Raw genomic sequence first — 17,677 nt, forward strand, 5'->3', positions numbered from 1 at the left:
AACAAGGGCTCTTTCTCTGGTTTGGGTTGTTCCAAGGCCGAGGGTCTAGGTCTTGCTCTCATAGAGCATCACGACACCATATTTTTCATGTACCTTGTACTTTTCCCAACTAAGAATCACATTTATCTGTAGCTATTCAATGAAGATGCTCTTGTATAAAAGACATCCCCCTGCCAGATTATCTGATGTTCCTATCCTGTTGCATATGTTGAGCAAAAGGAAAGACCTCTTGGTCTCTTGTTCTCTTGACAATCACCTAAAGCCCTTGAAAAAAATCCTAATGAAGTACTTTCATCTCCCATTCTTGTCCTTAAAACTGGGTTAAGATGAGGCAATTAAAATTTCTGTAGCAAAGAAAAAAGGGAGGAAGGGGGAATAAAACTATAATAGTGGAGCCAGATGTGTGCCAAATTTGATATGAACTTCAGAGTAAGAGTGACAGAGTTCCTGGTGGCCAGGACTGGAACCCTCACCCAGGACAAAAGGAAGACTGGCGAGGCCTGGAATGCTTTTGTGCACAGCTTCCTTCTTCTTCCACCAACCAAGGTCTTTCCCAGAATTTTGTCCTTGACCATTCTTTTCAAGGTGGTTTCTCTCCAGCACAATCTTACACATCCCTATGACTTCAATTATGCTTGTGAACTGCAAGAAGTTGGAAAAATTAGTTTGAAAAATTAATGCTCGATAGCTAATTAATATATTCAGTATGTATAGAATAGTGTGTAAAGTATGTACAAAAAAGGCATGAGTATAAATTGAAAGAATCCATTTCTGATTGGTGTTCAATGGTTTAAGAAGGATGAAGCTAAGTGATAGTTATTGAGAATTGAAAAATGCAGTCATTTACTAAAGCTATGAAAAGCCCATGCTAGTACATTGATTATTTGTTTTCTTAATACCTTCTTAGAACAAAAACAAGAGATCTACACATCAAATGTAAAGAATGCCTATAGTCCCATCTACCCAGAGACGACTGGGGCTCACACATTGCTGTGTGTGCTTCCAGGGCCCTTCCTGTGCATGTCCATTCCACAGCATTCACTTACAAAACAACCTTGCCACGTGTCAGACACGGCTTTTTAGAGCTTTTTAGATCAAATGGCTTTTTAGAGCTTTTTAGATCAAGTTAGGGATAGGTAGGGGAAGGTCCTTGTTGTTCTGAAGTTTATCCTGTAATCAGGAGGCAATTTCAGATAATTCTAAGGACAGTGAAGAATATTTAACAGGGTAATGGACTGGACAGAATTGGGGAGTAGTTACATTAAATAGAATGGTTAGAGAAAACCTCAGTGCAGGAGTTTCATCTAGGATGACTGATGAGAAGACCTGAAAGTCAGAGGAAGAACATTCCAGCCAGATGGAATGGCAAGAACCAGGGCCTGAGGCAGGAAGGAGCTTGCTGGGGGCCTGAAAGGATGCCTGAGGCTGCAGTGTGGAGAATGGGTGGGAGAAGAGTGAAGTGAGGTAAGGTCGGGAGGGACCAGATGACCTCGGGCCTGTGATAGGCCAAATGAGGAATTTCTTTTTTTTTTTTTTTTTTTTTAAATTCGAAGAGTATTGCAAAGCCAGCAGGGCTTGTTAAATAGAGTAGTGATCGGATCTCATATACTGAAAGATTCCTGTGTTAGGTGTGTGGAGAATGAATGAAAGGGGAAAAGGAGAAAGTGGAAATTGAGGGATCATTCAGGAGGCTGTGGAGTTGTCTGTGTGAAACCGACAACGGCCCCGACGAGATGTGATCCATGGAGGAGAGGGAAGAGGTGCGTTTGAGCTGGGCTTTGGTGGGACATGACCTCCTGAATGATTCACGGAGATGAGACAGGGACGACTCAGGGAGACTTCAGAGTTTGTATCTGAAAACCGCGAGCGTCATTGGTGCCATTTACCAAATGAAATCAAATCTATTTTCCAATTTGCCAAAATTAGTTCTTGCTGAGTACAAATTGAGCAGGAGTAACAGACTAGAAATTAATTAAAAATAAGCAGAAAAGAAATGTGGAAAAGATGCATAAATACCTAAAGGTCCATGGATAGTTACAAAACTACCTGTGGTACTCCAGGACTGTAAAGGCAAAAGTGGTGATTTGAAATGTTCATTTTTAAATGAATTGTTTGAACTAAGGAGTTTAGAGTTTCATCACATCTTCAGCTCTACGCCTTACTTCTATTGTCATTTCCAGGCACATAGGTGTAGCTTCTTGCTGGACATTAAATGTGACTGTCCATTGTCCCTAAAATGTATTGTTTTCCATATAAAATTAACATTGTCTTCTGGGATCTCTGCCTGTGGTAATATCATCACAGTATTTAAGGCCACCAACTAGATACCTTTGAATATCATTTCCTCTTGTCTTTCATATCCAGTTGACGCCAATTCTTACTGATTGTGACACAGACTCAAATTTTAAGAATCTATGTAAGGAGGGAAATCATTTGATTAACCACCAAGCCTTAGAGCCAGGCCTTGGAGATGCCTGGAACCAGGAAATCAGAGGCTTCTCATTTCTGCTCCCTATCATCTCTGGAAGCTTCCTTTGCTCAGTCAGAGATGGGACCCAGCTGCTCCAAGTCCAGTATTTGAATTCCTGGGTAAGAACTCTGACTGGTCCAGCTGGGGTCACCCTGCAGCTCGGGGAACTGTGATTGGCAGCACCAGAGTGGAAATGAAGTACAGAGTCAGTTCTCCAACAGACTGAGGTTGGGGGATTCTTGGAATTAGAAGTGAGAGCTAGATAGAAAATATTATGAGCCAGGTGTGGTGGCTCATGCCTATAATGCCAGCAGCTCCAGAGGCTGAGGCAAGAGGATCACAAGTACAAAACCAGCCTCAACAACTTAGCAAGACCCTGCCTCCAAATAAAATGTAAAAAGCGTTGGGGATGTGTCTCAGTGGTTAAGTGTCCCTGGGTTCAAAAAAAAAAAAAAAAAAAAATCTGAAAGAGATATGAATGAGAGACTTCCAAATGGCTTTTTTTTTTTTTAAAGGTAATTGATACAAAGGGCTAAACCCATGTTACAATAGAACAGTATTTGTCTAATTGTACAAACTAACATTTGTAAAACATACATAATTTTATCTGCAACTAACAAAAACTATTGTCTGAGGTAGGTATCATTATTGCTATCTTAACAATGAGAAAACCCAGTCTAAGAAACATTTAGTGGTTTTTCCAAGGTCACACAGGAAAATGTGGCAAACTTAAGGTCCAAACTTGTTTCCCCTAAAAACATCCCATGCTCTGGACTGTCCCCTTTTGCCTACATTGTTGTCAGTGGGTACTGTATTCTCAGGATCATTCCGAGCCATGACAAGAAGCCTTATTCTAGGGAGCCAGGTGCTATTTTATGCTCTGTAATGAACCTGTAATAAGTATTGATTATCTTAAATTTCCAGGGAAATAACATTGCCCCCATTCCCTTACTCATCAGAGTTCTGAGCAGACTGCACATACTATTACATTAGCTCTTCTTTTGGGCTCTCCCTTTCCCTTGCTCAGGCAAACAGTTTATAGGTCATTATTTTTTGTTATAGAATGATAAGCTATGGGTGATAATCAAAGAAAACGTTTGTTTTATAGGATTTTTGTTGAAATTTTTGTAATAAATAGGCTCAGCAAAACTCTGTGACAGCAGATACCCACAAAAGTTGCCTTTCCATAGAAGGGAGATAGGAGAGAGTAGTGGTACAAAATGCAGAACCTCCATCCAGACAGACCATATACAGCCCTCTGTCCTTAGCTTCCCTTCATCTCTCTGAGCTACTTTCTCCTTCCAGTATGTGGTTAATAATTGTACCTGCTTCATACAACAACATATGCAAAACCATCATATTCAATAAATAGCAGCTCAATAAATGACTAATAGTGATAACAGCAGTTAGAGAAAGTACATCAAAAGTATAGTTTGTGAGAATATGGGGCAAGCCAGCACATGTACTATCTACCTCAAATATTTATTTCAAAAAGCATAATATTTTTAAAAATTCTCTGGTTGGTATTTTTTTTTTTTTATCAGTGAGCTGACAAAATTCCATGCGTCAGGGAGTTTATGTTCTAGTTGAGAGAGACAGATAGAAACAAATAAATACGAAATGTCATACATCTGATGGTGATGAATTAAGGAGGGAAGGGCAATGAGAGAATGGGGCGCTGGGCTGTGGTTTAGGACAGGGATGGCAAGGACATCCTCTGTGATATAGATGAAGTCCCAGCATTGCAATAACCATGTGGCCTAAAAAACACATCACCCACATGGTAAAAATACTGCCAAACCTCAGCTACAGGTTCAGGCAGACGTCAGTGTAACACCCAATGCAGAAAGCATTTGGCCAAGCCCTTAAAGCTCCTCCTGTCTACATGTGGTTTGTATTCCTCTCTCCTTCCTCCATTTCCACTAATTTTCTGGCCTCTCTTGTCCTTTCATCCTCTGATGCTGAACATTGGTGTTCATTTTTCTCTTCTGCTATGCGTCTCACCCTTGTCAGGTGAGGGCTGTGACCTCATGAGTAGAGCTGGCTCTGTGACCTGGGGTTGGAAATGGGACTGCAGATGGTACTTTCTCTGGTGACCTTTCTCTTTTCCCCAAATTAGGATCCATTGGTGGCCTCTTCTTTGCAGTTGGCATCGCCCAATATGCCCTGTTAGGATACTTCATCCGCTCCTGGAGGACCCTAGCCGTCCTGGTTAACCTGCAAGGAACAGTAGTCTTTCTCTTATCTTTGTAAGTAGTTTTTCTTCTCAGAGTTTTAATTCAGTAAGCAGAAGAAATGTCTTAAGAGAATGCAGGTCAGCCCTTTTCAGGAGCTTGTGTACACTGACTTTGGGGAAGAACTAACCTCTGCAAGTGCTCCAGTTCTTGGCAGCTCCTGGAAAGAGAGATGGATGCTGTTTAGTTAGTTCAGAATGCAGACAGCCCCTGTTTAAAATAACCTCTCAACATGCTACCTTTTAAACTTCAGATTGTTGGCATAGGGAGCCATTTTTTTTTTTTTTTTTTTTTTTAACCCAGTACCTCAAGGTTAAAGATCTCTAGGCTGAATCAGACTATGGGATAGAAGTGCCACCGAGGTATGATATTGTGAGCCAAGTGTTCAAATTGAATGTGTATGCTAAGTGAAATAAATTGGTCCCCCAAAACCAAAGGCCAAATGTTCTCTCAGATATGTGAATGCCGACTCACAATAAGGGAGGAGGAGGGAAGCATAAAAGTTCATTGGATTAGACAAAGAGGAAGGAAGGGAAGGTGCGGGGGTGGAAATAGGATAGAAAGTAGAACGAATCGGACAGAACTTTCCTGTGCTCATGTATGAATACACCACCACTGTAACTCCACATCATGTACAACCACAAGAATGGGAAGCTATACTTCATGTATGTATAATATGTCAAAAGTACACTCTACTGTCATGTATATCTAAAAAGAACAAATAAAAAACTATGTGGGGAAAAAACCCATATTGTATAGTAACGACTATTCAACCTGAAGACAAGTCTCATTTCAGGGCTTCTAAATGTGGACTCTGAAAGAGTCTCAGATGTGGGGAATGCCTGTAGGGTGAAGAGCAGTGTAGGGCTGACTTCCTGGTCAGGGCAGGTTCTATAAATAACTGCCTGCATGTCACACAGTGACAGTGGTGGGTCACCAACCTTAGCCCATTTCATCAGAAGTTTTAATGCAGCCTACAAAGGTCTTTCTTATCTAAGATGTCCATTTTCTAAGTTTAATCATTAAGATTTTGGCACGAACAAGATTTCCAGCCCACGGGGCCACCTTTCTTTTGTGCCATAAAATGAGAGACCTGTGGTAAAATTTTAAATTCAGATAGCTTTTTAATTTAGTAACTTTTTATCCTGGTTCTAAATTAAGATTTTATGGGGACTGAACTGAAAATTGTTTTCATATGCAGTAGAAACAGTTAACCTCAATTAAAGAAACAAAATTCATGAAAGTTACTTCGTTATGTGAATTAGAGTGAGGTAATTTTATTAGAAAGGGAAACCAGCAGTACTGTATTAGCTTATATATTGTACATCTGTGAAAACAATAGATGGGTACCTACTGTAGTACCTTGATTTAATAAGAATTCATGTAAATATTGATGAATAAATAAGTTTTCTTTCCAGCTATTTAATGGAACTCATACTTCTCCATCCAGTCTGGCTCTCTTCTCTGAACAGCAGTGTGAATTCAGTGGATAATCTACACCACTCCGCTTTTCTTTTCCTAAGCTTATAGTCTGAGTTGGTTTCTGCTAGTGCTAGTTGGGTATGTCTCCTCACCAGAAAACGAGTTCAGATCATGAGCAGTAGAAAGCAGAGGGAGAAAATCACATGCAATTAAATATCTCCTTACTCCATCAAGCCCAGAGCATCAGGCTTCCCACAGATGGCTTCCAGTGTATCTTGCCTGACTTTCTCCTGACCTGTTCCCCAAACCCTCTGCTCAGTTGTGTGTTATTGCCATCCAGCAAGCTTTTCTTGGCCATGCCTCCTACTCCAAGTCATGCTCTTTCTTTTCTGAATTCCACAAAACGTAACTGGGACTCTTCCAGGGGCCTTTTATGTCTGCCTCCTGCTGGAGCCTTGCCTCTCTTTCTGAACCGGAAGCCCTCAGACAGCAGCAAGCTCACTCCACAATGTACTTCCCCCAGCATCAGAGCCCAGGACCTTCCACACAGCAGAACTTTCCTGTTCATAAAAACAGCCATAATCACTTTCAGAATTAGCCATCATTAACTTTTAGAGTCATATATTGCTTGTTTACCAAAACATTTTTACCTAGCCTAAAATTTCCTTATTTTTAAAATATTTGAATCTAAGTAATTTTATCTTTTGCTGAAGATGAGTGCCTTCTTAATTTACAAAGCTTTGCCACCTTTAAAAATAGTCACAGAACATTTTTTTGAGCAAAAGGAACATTGCTTCATTAGCCTTTTAGCTTTTGAGAGTGACCGTGGCACAGGTGACCATGCTGCCAGGTAGAGGGCAGCATGTTCAAAGATGCTTTTTCTTTTTAAAACATGCCCTACTGTTTTGTATGTATAATCTGCATGCGTCCAAGCTAATACTCTCGAATCTGTCCATAGCATCCTTTGAAAAAGTGAGCTATTGGCCTCTCAAAATGCAGAGAAATATAAAGGACTAAATTTACATGCTCAAGATAAAACTTTCCAAGGAGAAATAATTTTAACTCAGGGTCAAAGTTCCAAAGCCTGAATGTCTCACTAATATCATCTTCAAAAATAATTTTTACAGTTTTAAAAGTAATTTTTTATTGTTTATAAACAATGCTGAAAATACAGAGAGACTCGAAGGAGGGTATAACTTACGTTACCCCAAAATAATGACTGTTAGTAGTTTGGTATGTTTCCTGTTGACTCTTTTTACTCCTTCTAATCCTGTCCCATTTTACAATTTTATCAACATTTACTTTCTCTACATAGTCTTCACAATCTTCTTCTTTCTTTTTCTTTGTATTTAGACTAATCAGTTTTATTTAGTACCTCATACATGGCCTGGGGCCAGTTGATTCAACTTATTATTGGCAGATTAACATTCAACAGAACAATTCTTCACTTTATTATTTTTTTTGCATGTCAGTAATAATAATCAAATAGCAATAAAGAAGTAAATAAAGGAATTTTACAATTTGTCAGAAAAAGCCTTCATTCTTGGCTTTTATTGGCCATCGGTGTTATGCATGAATATTCTCTTCCCCAGTTGCAAAGTCTGGGGAAATTCCTATTGTTTCCTGTGGCTTTCCTCTCAGCATCTCTCATATTCATCTGAACAAAATGAAAACTCTTTTCTTTTTTTTTTTAACCTTCAGTGCTAGGGATTAAACTCAGGGCATTGCACATGTTAGGCAAGTGCTCTATCACTGAGCTAAATCCCAACCCCTGAAAATTCGTAATAAGTGGTTATTGGCAGACTAGCCCACTATTAAGCTTTCAAATCCTAAACTGTTGTTGCTGATTCACCATCTTATTGAAATGCACAGGGGTTTCTAAAAAGCACCTTAAAAGCCTAATATTATTTACCCAAGTTTCATTTTAGGTGGAAAATTTCAAATTAGATGGAAATGTACTTGATGTTGTATTCAGTAAACAAGGCATACATGTCCTGCAGTGACACTGTCTTTGAGAAGTTTTTGGAAAATATATTCATGATTATGAAGAGGCAAAAAAACTACATAATATCTAAGTTTTGAAACTGTGTAAGATCCCAGTGGAAATATAATTATTCAACACTTCGTGGTTATATTAGAAAACACCTGTTGTTTTGTAACTTGAAGTTAACCTGAAAATGATTTTTATTCTTTAAGATTTTTGTGAAGATCAAGAAAGGTCTTCAGGATGAATTAAAACTGGTGTGTTGGGTGATTTAAATATTTTGAAACAGTAAACACTCAAAAGTAGCTAAAATGTAACTTTCATTTTTATGTGGAGTCTTAAAATAATCTCTCCCTCCTAAATTGCATATGGTGATGTTAAAAGCATTCCTTTTTAAAAATTTATTTTTCTAACAAGATGATAAAGATTTCTATCTTCACGTAAAACTTTTTCAGAACTTAAAAATAACCCACTAGCTCTACTATGTGATTCTAACAACACTTGTCCCTGATCCCTGCTTCATGAAGAATTTGCTTTATTCAGTACTAAGGACTTGCCATTAGTTTATTAAGATTGATTTAAAAATAAATGCAAACTGTTTACCTTTATTATTGATATTTTGAAAGCACATTCTTGATTTTGGTTGGTAAGTAGGCCCTCCCTAATGTTGGTGTTACTGTTGTAAGCAGCCCTTTCTCTCTCTCATATGTCATCAGAGAGTCAAGCTTTAAACCTAAGGCAGAGTGCAGTTGATGTGAGGGAACTCATGTTCTAGAGGGTGATTTGTGTCCTTCCTCTGCACGTGTACCTATATGAATACGCAGCCTTTAATGACGTCTCTTTCAGATTCATTCCTGAATCACCTCGTTGGTTATACTCCCAGGGTCGACTGAGTGAGGCTGAGGAGGCACTCTACCTCATTGCCAAGAGGAACCGCAAGCTCAAGTGCACGTTCTCACTAACACATCCAGCCAACAGGAGCTACAAGGAGACTGGAAGTTTCCTGGATCTGTTTCGTTACCGAATTCTCTTAGGACACACGCTGATCCTGATGTTCATCTGGTAATTCATATAAAGGGGTGTTTTGTTGATCTTCAGCTGAGGTTGCTAATGGTCCCTGGGTAATCTATTCCTTCTTCAGGATTACAGAAAACTTCACCTTTTATCAGCAGGAGGTTGTTTTCCAAAAGACAGGACCCTGTCCCCAGCACCTGTTCACACTCAGCTCTGCGTTTGCAGCCCCATCTCTCTCAAGCAGGAGATGATGGTGCCTGCTGGGTAGCTTCCCTGAATTTGAGTAAACAGACATCAGAAACACATCTTTGCTCATGAGGCATTTAATGTAAATATTTAAGTCCCACCCTCAAGAAAAAGAGGACTGGGGAAAGCAAGAAAGCATACCAGAAACTGAAGCGTTCTAACAGGATTTAACCTTCCTTTGATTTTGACACCAAGGGCCTTCCAACAGTGCCCTGGGACACATTTTGTGTGGCAGTCCTGCTCACTGGCTCATTGAGGTGGGTGAAATGCTATCCCTTGTGCAGATGGAATCCAAAGCCACGTATCAGATCAGTGAATGAGATGATTAGCACTCTTTGCTCCTTATTTTCTAGTAATTTAGCTTATTCCTGTCTCAAAATGCCTCTCAAAATGCTCTCAGCCTTAATGTAAGTTCATTCAGTGGTTCGAGATGGTTCCATTTAAAGAATGAAGGTGTCGAAAAGCAAGGAATAGGTGGGCACTACAATTTGCGTTTTGCACACGTTTTAATATTGCACATTCTGCTCTCAATTTGACCCAGTACTGGGCATGATTATCACATGTCACAACTAAAAGATGGTTATGCAAATTATATGCATTTGCCATGAAGGGTGAAGGAAAACTACATCTTTGTGGAATAATAAAGGAAAGTGACTTTTTATATGAAAGTAATCATATGTATAAAGCTGAAAAGAACAGTTGTCTGATAAGAAGAAGCTGAGAAGATATTTTCTGTATCATGATTCTCTTTTCCTATCCATATACTGGCTGCCCCCTGTATGGTCAAGGGTCAGGTCCTACCAACTGCTGCCTTCTCCACAGAACTAGCACAGTGTAGGGGTATCACAGATGCATAATGCTGGATGAAGGACATAACTTAGAAATGAAGACCCAGAGAAGCTTTGAAAACCTAATCTGGTTACACAGCATAACAGATACTCATTTGGTGTTTACTTATTTAAAAGCAAATACTTATGAAGTCTGTTTAAGGTACTTGGGGGCTGTATAGAACTCTTCATTTGCACATCACATAAGACAATAAAACCCTCTGCATTGCAGGAAGCACCTACTTGAAGATTTTTATTTTCGTTTAAGTTTTAAATTTTTTTCTAGTTATATTAACTTCTAGGTTCAGGCCTTCACAAAATTAAAACAAACAAACAAATAAAAACCAAGCTAAGGGACGGGAGCCTATCCCTGTTTATTTTATTTCTTACACAGCCAAATAAGCTCTTCTCAAATAAACTTCTTCCCCCTGGGCTCTGAAGTTAAAAGACGTGATAATTGAGACAATGTCATTTCACATATTGCCATTCTTTTTGAGGATGCTATAAAATTCTAAAATCCTTTCTGTGCCTCTGTCATTGAAGAAAGCCTTAACTAGGGAGTAAAATTATACCTCTGTGTTTAACATCTGTTCCTTTGCTTATTTCCTGCCATAGTGCCTTTTAAAATAGTTCTTCAATGCCCTAAATATACTGTTAAATGTTATGCAAGCATCTTAAATTTTGTTCGGTGCACATAAAGAGGATTAAAATGATTTTAATAGCTGTAATTATGGATCCCAACGACCAACTCTGCCATGAAGGCAACTTTCAGATGAGAGGCCCAGCCTTGGGGACTTGGGGATGCTCAGGCCTTTCATACCTAACGTTCTCCTCTTCTCTTTCACTGCCAGCTTTTCACTAAATTCCCCTATTGTCCTGAACTGGTTTTGTGTGTTCTTGATCTGACTCAATACCATCCCAGCTTAATTTAAGTAGGTGTATTTTCATGGCTGGAATCATGTCACTGGAATTTCTATTTTAAATGCAGTCACACAGACAACCCACAAAGAACGTTAGGTTTGAGGAAGGTCTCTCCTACACATGGGAAACATTTAAAAGATATTTTAGAAAACTGCATGGATTTAAATTTGTTTAGCCTTCTGCTCACATGCAAGGTGCCCAGGGTACATAGAAAGCAGGTATCTCAGTGTCCCTTTGCACCTGCCCCTCTGGTGACCTAGCTACAGGATTGCTTATCTGCCTTCATGCGTAAGGGACCACTCAATGCCAGTAAGAAGTAAAGGGAAGTGGTTGTTGCTTCTGGTGCATTTGCTCCAGGGGTGCCTCTCTCCCTTCCTCCCCAGCCTTTTCTCCTTATATCTACCACAGCCTATTAGTAGGCCAGGTACTTGGTCCCTTCTCTGTTTTATTGCTTGCATAGGAATTTATGGTTTATACAATGTATTCAAATACTAGTAAAACCTACTTTCAGGTTTTAAAATTTTGATCTATTTTACTTTGATTTTAATAATGCAGTCTGCTAGGCATAAATGTTCCTATTACCATCTTTGCTATTTGATTTGGAGCTTCAGGTTGGCACTCTGATTGGCCAAGCTCCTTAGCTTTTTATTCCCAACTGTAGGGATATGCTTGGGGCCTAACAAAATTCCTGCCATCTAGGATGTACTCCTTCAGTGTGTATTTCAGAAATGAAATGCATCAGTAAATTAGTAGCTTTTCAAAGGGCTGTTCCCCAGCTGGTCCTTCTGGAGGATCCAGCCTCCACTGTGACTCCTGAATTTCTTCCCTGTTCTGGGTTTGTAGCATGTGCACCTGCTGAATGCAAGAAGAATTAATACCCAGGGTAAGAAGTGCCTACATCCCAGTGGGGTGGAGTACCTAACATTTCTGGCCTACAGGTGACCCACTGAAGATCCATCACTTCTCAGTCCATGCTCTCCAACCATCCTTTGTTGGTTTTCTCTGTGGGAGGACTTTTCCAGAGTCATTCTGATAATATCACAACACCAGCCTTGGGCCAGTGTTCCTTACATTGTTGAATTAAATAAAGTAAGAATAGGGTCATTGTTTTCTACTCAATGCAAAAAATGCTTGAGAAAACACAAACAATATCTTGCCTCTTACAGGAGCTAGCCCTTCATTTGCTTCATATAATATATAGACATAAATCATTTCCAAAGTCCCATTATGTTTTTCTGTTTTTTTCCTAGGATAGAAATTTAAATTAAGACAGAAAGCTTAGCAGGAGAGTCGAACTCTTTGCTTGCAGCAGTTTGCATTTTATTGAACCAATTCTATTTTAATCTTCTTTGGCAAACTTTTACATGTTTTCTCTTGTCTTGTTTTTCACTTCCTGGTCCTTTAAACCCACCCCCTGTCCTGGCCCCAACTGCAGGTTCGTGTGCAGCTTGGTGTATTATGGCCTCACTCTGAGTGCAGGTGATCTGGGTGGAAATATTTATGCCAATCTGGCCCTGTCTGGCCTCATAGAGATTCCATCCTACCCTCTGTGCATCTACTTGATTAACCAAAAATGGTGAGTACAGATGAACATGAAGTGTAGCATAGAGAATGTGCACATGTGGCACCCTTACATACTTACATACATAAATACCTAGATATCATTGTTTTGTGTTTATACACTGTATCTGCTAATAACTGTGGTGATTAAAGTTTCTTTCAGGCCAAATGCATATAGAATTCATTTTTGGTGCAGTACTTCTTTAGATTCATGTGTATGAGTTTTTATTTAGTATTATTATTTTTTACAGACTGCATTTTGATTCATTGCACACAAATGGGATACAACTTTTCATTTCTATGGTTGTGCATGGTGTAGATTCATACCATTCATGTAATCATACATGTACATAAGGTAATTTAATATAAGGCTTCAATACAGTGTTGAAAGGCACCTAAAATGAGGGTTTTTTAGTAGTCTCTAAGTAAATTGCTAGGCCCAAGAGATGGGGTTATCAGCTCTACTTAGCTGCAATTCCTTCAAGCCAATAGTATTAGTATAGTATTTAGAAGTTTTCGTAAGTAGGAAGAAAACCGAGGGAACTAGAAAGAATTTTCTTTACCTCCTAAGACCTACTTTGTTGAAGGGAAGAAAAAAATACATCCTGCTCTTGCTGCTTACAGTCATTGGCACAATTTTGAAATATATTTAAAAAGTTATTTTATAGAGCTCCTTTCCTTGGGTTCTGTAAGATAATTTCGGCTATTTAGCCCCTGACCATGGCAACTAAAACCCTTTCTCTGTTTGAGCTAGGAAATCAGTTGGATTGTACCTTTTCTCATTCTCCAGAAATTATTGTTGTAACTAAAACCAGGTGTTGGCATTACCCTGATGCGTGCTGTTGTCATGATGTTTAGAACCTTGTAAAGGGCGAGTCTGGGTCTCTTCAGTCAGGCGCTTTTCTCTTAGGCAGCATTCCAGATACCTGGGCTGATTCCTGTTAGTGACTGTTAGCTTACTCTTATCATGGTCCAGGAGGCGGGTCAGATAGCATGCTCATGAGTCTTTCCCTAGCATCCCCAGTTTTGTCACATGTGCTCCCTGCACTGCTATAGCTTCTTGTGCATGCCTGACAACCACTGACAGTATTACAAGGAAACTGTTTGTGGGCATGTCCTGTGTCTTTACAATCCCTAGGGCCTGTCATGGTACATGTCAGTTGAAAGACACTCAATACTGGCTGTTATGTTAAGCAAAATGACTGGTAAAAGAAGACTCAAGAGCTTTCCTGTTTCCCAGCAACTTCCACCCAGACTTAGGATTAAAATCCAAAGCAAAGGGAAGGACGCCGCCTTTGGGGTCAGGCAGACCTGAATTCAAGGCGAGAGTTCACCAACTGTTAGCTTTATGACTTTGGCAAGTTCCCTCGCTGAGCCCCCACTGTATTCATTCTCAAACTAGGTATTATAAAATTCCCCTGGAAACACTGTTATCAAAATTACAATATTGACCTTTCTAGCAGGGTACTCGGTATACTGCTGGCCCTTAGAAAAGGGAGAGATAATATTTTACTTCCAAGACTGAAGCTCTTATTTGAAAATGATTTTAAGGTGTTCAATATATTTCACTTAATTCTAACTCACTAACAAGGCATTTTTTTCATTTGCATTTTGAAGAGAAAGAGACTTTTCAAAACATTGTTTAAAATTGTTAGCTAAATAAGATTCAGGTAACCAGAAAATGAAATGAACTAGAAGATTCCTTTTTATTTTTCAGTTTCATTCTCTAGAGGATGAAGAATGTAACTGTGTGCCTATGATTTTATTATTGAGATTATATAAGATAATATGTGGAAAACATTTAAAATAGCACCTAGAACATAGTAAACACTCATGGAAATAGAATGATTCTATGTCCTTCCTGTTCACATCATTTAATCCTGCCATCCCCTTTTTAATGATGGTTATTTATTCTGTGTCTCCAGCAGACTCCTGATCAGTCACATTTGCCACCCACTCCTTAAAAAGAGTTGAAGCAGAGGACATTTAAATAGGAAAGTTGGGAGGAACAAGCAGATGAATTTATAAGATTCTTAGGAGAAATGTGTAATTTTTCTATTATTTAGGTTTGGTCGGAAGCGGACATTAGCAGCATTTCTGTGCCTAGGAGGACTGGCTTGTCTTATTGTAATGTTTCTTCCAGAAAAGAAAGGTATGCCTTTCAAATTTCTACAAGGGGTTTGAACAGCACTTTTATTACAATGAATCTCAATATAGTAGAGAGATTACCATATGCCATGCTTCATTTCTGTGATTGCATATTATTTAGCAATTGTGTGGGGTATAATGGGCCAGATTCTTTCCATTCCCTAAACTATTTTCTGGGTGAATAATGTGCTTAGAGGTGCACTATTAATTCTTTCAGGCTATTAAGCTACCATCTGGGGTGTCTGGGATGTGGCACTGGTGATGTTAGAGTTGTTTATTTGATGATGAGGAGGACCGGTTAGTTCTGCACAGAAAGAAACTCCATCCAAGGCTGCAAATTACACTCACTCCAGCCAGTCACAAGATTGGAGATTGGAATGGCATCCCTCAGTATCAGTACACCACAATAATAGTAACAACACAACAACCCTTAGAGTAATAGTCCTATTGGTCATGATGAATATGCTCTTGGACACCTTTAAGACACTTGTATTTTCTATATTCATAGCTTTGCTTTGCAGAAACAACTTCAAAAAAGTGTCCCTTAGCATCCTGATCACTGCCTCTATATAGAAATTTTATAGAAAATTTTTCTATATAGAAATTATATAGAAATTTTCTGGATACTGCAGGTTTTCTTCTCTTTTTTTTCTTTCTTTTCTTCTTTTTCTTTGGGGGGGTTGGGGTGGGGCTGGTACTGGGGGTGGGGGCAGCTTGCACACCTGAGGCATGCCAGTTCCTGCTCTGAGAACTGTGATTTTGGTTGTAGTGTTCAATAAACATTGGTGGATCATAGCAACTTTCTATTACGGGGCATATGGTATAACAAAACCCCCTATTTTGGGGGCTTTTGGATTTTGATAGGGCCCTATTATGGAGCTTGCAGTCCAGCTGGGAATGATTATGAGGTGGTTTGACAGAAAGCTTTGACAGCTACTGAAAATGCATGGAGAATTCATTTCACCCTCAGAGCATGTCATGTATAAAATGCTCCTCTCATAAACTGCTCCTTGAGGTTCAGTTGTACTGGTGCCTCATGGAGAAGCCTGTGAAGCTGCCTCTTCTCCTATTCTCTAACCCTCCAGTGTTCCTACTCTGCTCTTGGTCACCACTTGAAGGTCTGAGCCTTGAATCCAGAGTGCAGAAGGTTCACTAGCTAGAGATTTTACATGGTGTTTAGAGCAGCCTAACAGTGATTTTCATGGAATCAAGGAAACCAAAGAATTCGGTAATTTTGCCCATTTCTTAACCTCCAGCCAAACCAATGCCTCTGTCAGTGTCAGGATACGAGGACAATCCTCAGTCCTGCTAGGGGGTGTCAGAACTAGGTACCCTGTTCTGTTTATCTGAGGCAAGAACGGATGGATTTCAAATCCTTGAGCTTTCTGCTCAGCTGTTCGTTTCATGTGGGCATGTTGGGAACTCCGTTGTCTTCTACCTGTAGCAGTCTGGTGTTCCATTTATTACTTCACAGAGGAAAACATTTCATTAATAGTAAAAACGTACCTGTAACTATTGCACCTCCACAAAGCCAGTCCAGTCCATGTCTTTCTCCCTCCCACTTCTTTGCACACTGCAAGTAACCCACCCTTAGGACTCTGCATATGACCCTTTCTTGAAATTATCTCTTATTTTAAATAACAACAGAAATCCAGGGTGAAGGCAGATGGCTGGTTTCCCATCTAGACAAGGTCCCCCTCTCTGCTCTACTCCAGTCTGTTTCAAGAGAGCCATTTGAACCCTTTGTTGGTTGTGCCCCTTAGTGGACACTGAGTGAGACAGTGCAGCACAGTGTCTTTTGCAGGCCATTCAGGTGCTGCAGGAATATGATACCTCTATTATACTTAGAAAAAGTGGATGTCCAGTCTATTTATAAAGATTTTTCTGGGAAAGAAATTCTGTAACATCCCTTATTGAATTATTTCTATTTTTAATAACCATTACTGCTAAAATGATCCTCTTCCACTACAGTTGAGCCCATTTCCTTTCATTTGATTCATCATTTGAGATGGAGAACAGATGGTCACTTTTTTTCCCTGCATAATCCTTTCTGTATTTGCAGAGTCCTCTAGCTGTGCCTGAATCTTCTTTGGGCTAAAAAAAAAAAAAAAAAAAAAAAAAAATTTCTTTCAACTTTCTTTAAACCATTCATATTTACTCTTTAAAATATGTTGTCAGCTTTCTTTTAATCTGTCTTTCAAAGTTTTAGCTACATATTATGAAAATTTTGATAAAAACATATGATGAAAAAGAGCAGTTTTAAAAATTCTGTTAGTATCTTCTAAGAACTTGGAGACTGTTTTCTGATTGCTTTTAGTTCTCATTTGTCCTCACTTCTCCCCCATCAAATATGCCTTTATTCTCTCCTTTCTGCCAACTCTTGTGCCCCTTTGCCCACCCACTTCTTTTTAGCATGTATGTATGGTTATGGTACTGTATGTTCTAGGGCATTTGTGGATATGGAGATAGTACACCTACAGAAGAGATGATAAGTAAACTAGAAAATAAATTGTTTGGCATTTCACAAACTGTGGTTTATAATTACAAGTTGAGCATCCCTAATGCAAACATTTGAAATTTGAAATGCTCCAGAATCTGAAACTTTCAAGCAGTGACATGATGCCACATGTGGAAAATTCCATACTTGACTTCTTGGTAATAGGCTGTAATCAAAATACAGGTGCACTAAAAATATTGTATAAAATTACCTTCAGGGCATGTGTATAAGAAGTATATGAAACATAACACTTGGTTCCCATCCCCAAGATGTCTAATTATGCATATGCAAATATTCCAAAATCAATTAAAAAAAAAAAAAACTAGAAAGACTTCTGGGTCCAAGCATTTCAGA

General features: G+C 39.2%; 1 protein-coding gene across 7 annotated transcripts in view; it reads left to right on the top strand.

The window, feature by feature from the left end:
* SLC22A15 (solute carrier family 22 member 15) overlaps window positions 1–17,677 on the top strand; it is an 88,004-nt gene that overhangs the window by 47,160 nt on the left and 23,167 nt on the right. For all 7 annotated transcript variants that reach the window (XR_013760147.1, XM_079117185.1, XM_079117183.1 and 4 more), the window contains exons 5-8: window positions 4,590–4,719; window positions 8,957–9,172; window positions 12,554–12,694; window positions 14,745–14,830. Coding sequence is in view for 6 of the 7 variants with exons in the window: in XM_079117185.1 (XP_078973311.1) it covers window positions 4,590–4,719; window positions 8,957–9,172; window positions 12,554–12,694; window positions 14,745–14,830 (573 nt within the window). In the remaining variant the exon portion in view is untranslated. The remainder of the gene's footprint in view (window positions 1–4,589; window positions 4,720–8,956; window positions 9,173–12,553; window positions 12,695–14,744; window positions 14,831–17,677) is intronic.

The sequence above is a fragment of the Sciurus vulgaris genome (genome assembly GCF_902686455.1).
Source record: "Sciurus vulgaris genome assembly, chromosome: 1".
Taxonomy (NCBI): domain Eukaryota; kingdom Metazoa; phylum Chordata; class Mammalia; order Rodentia; family Sciuridae; genus Sciurus; species Sciurus vulgaris.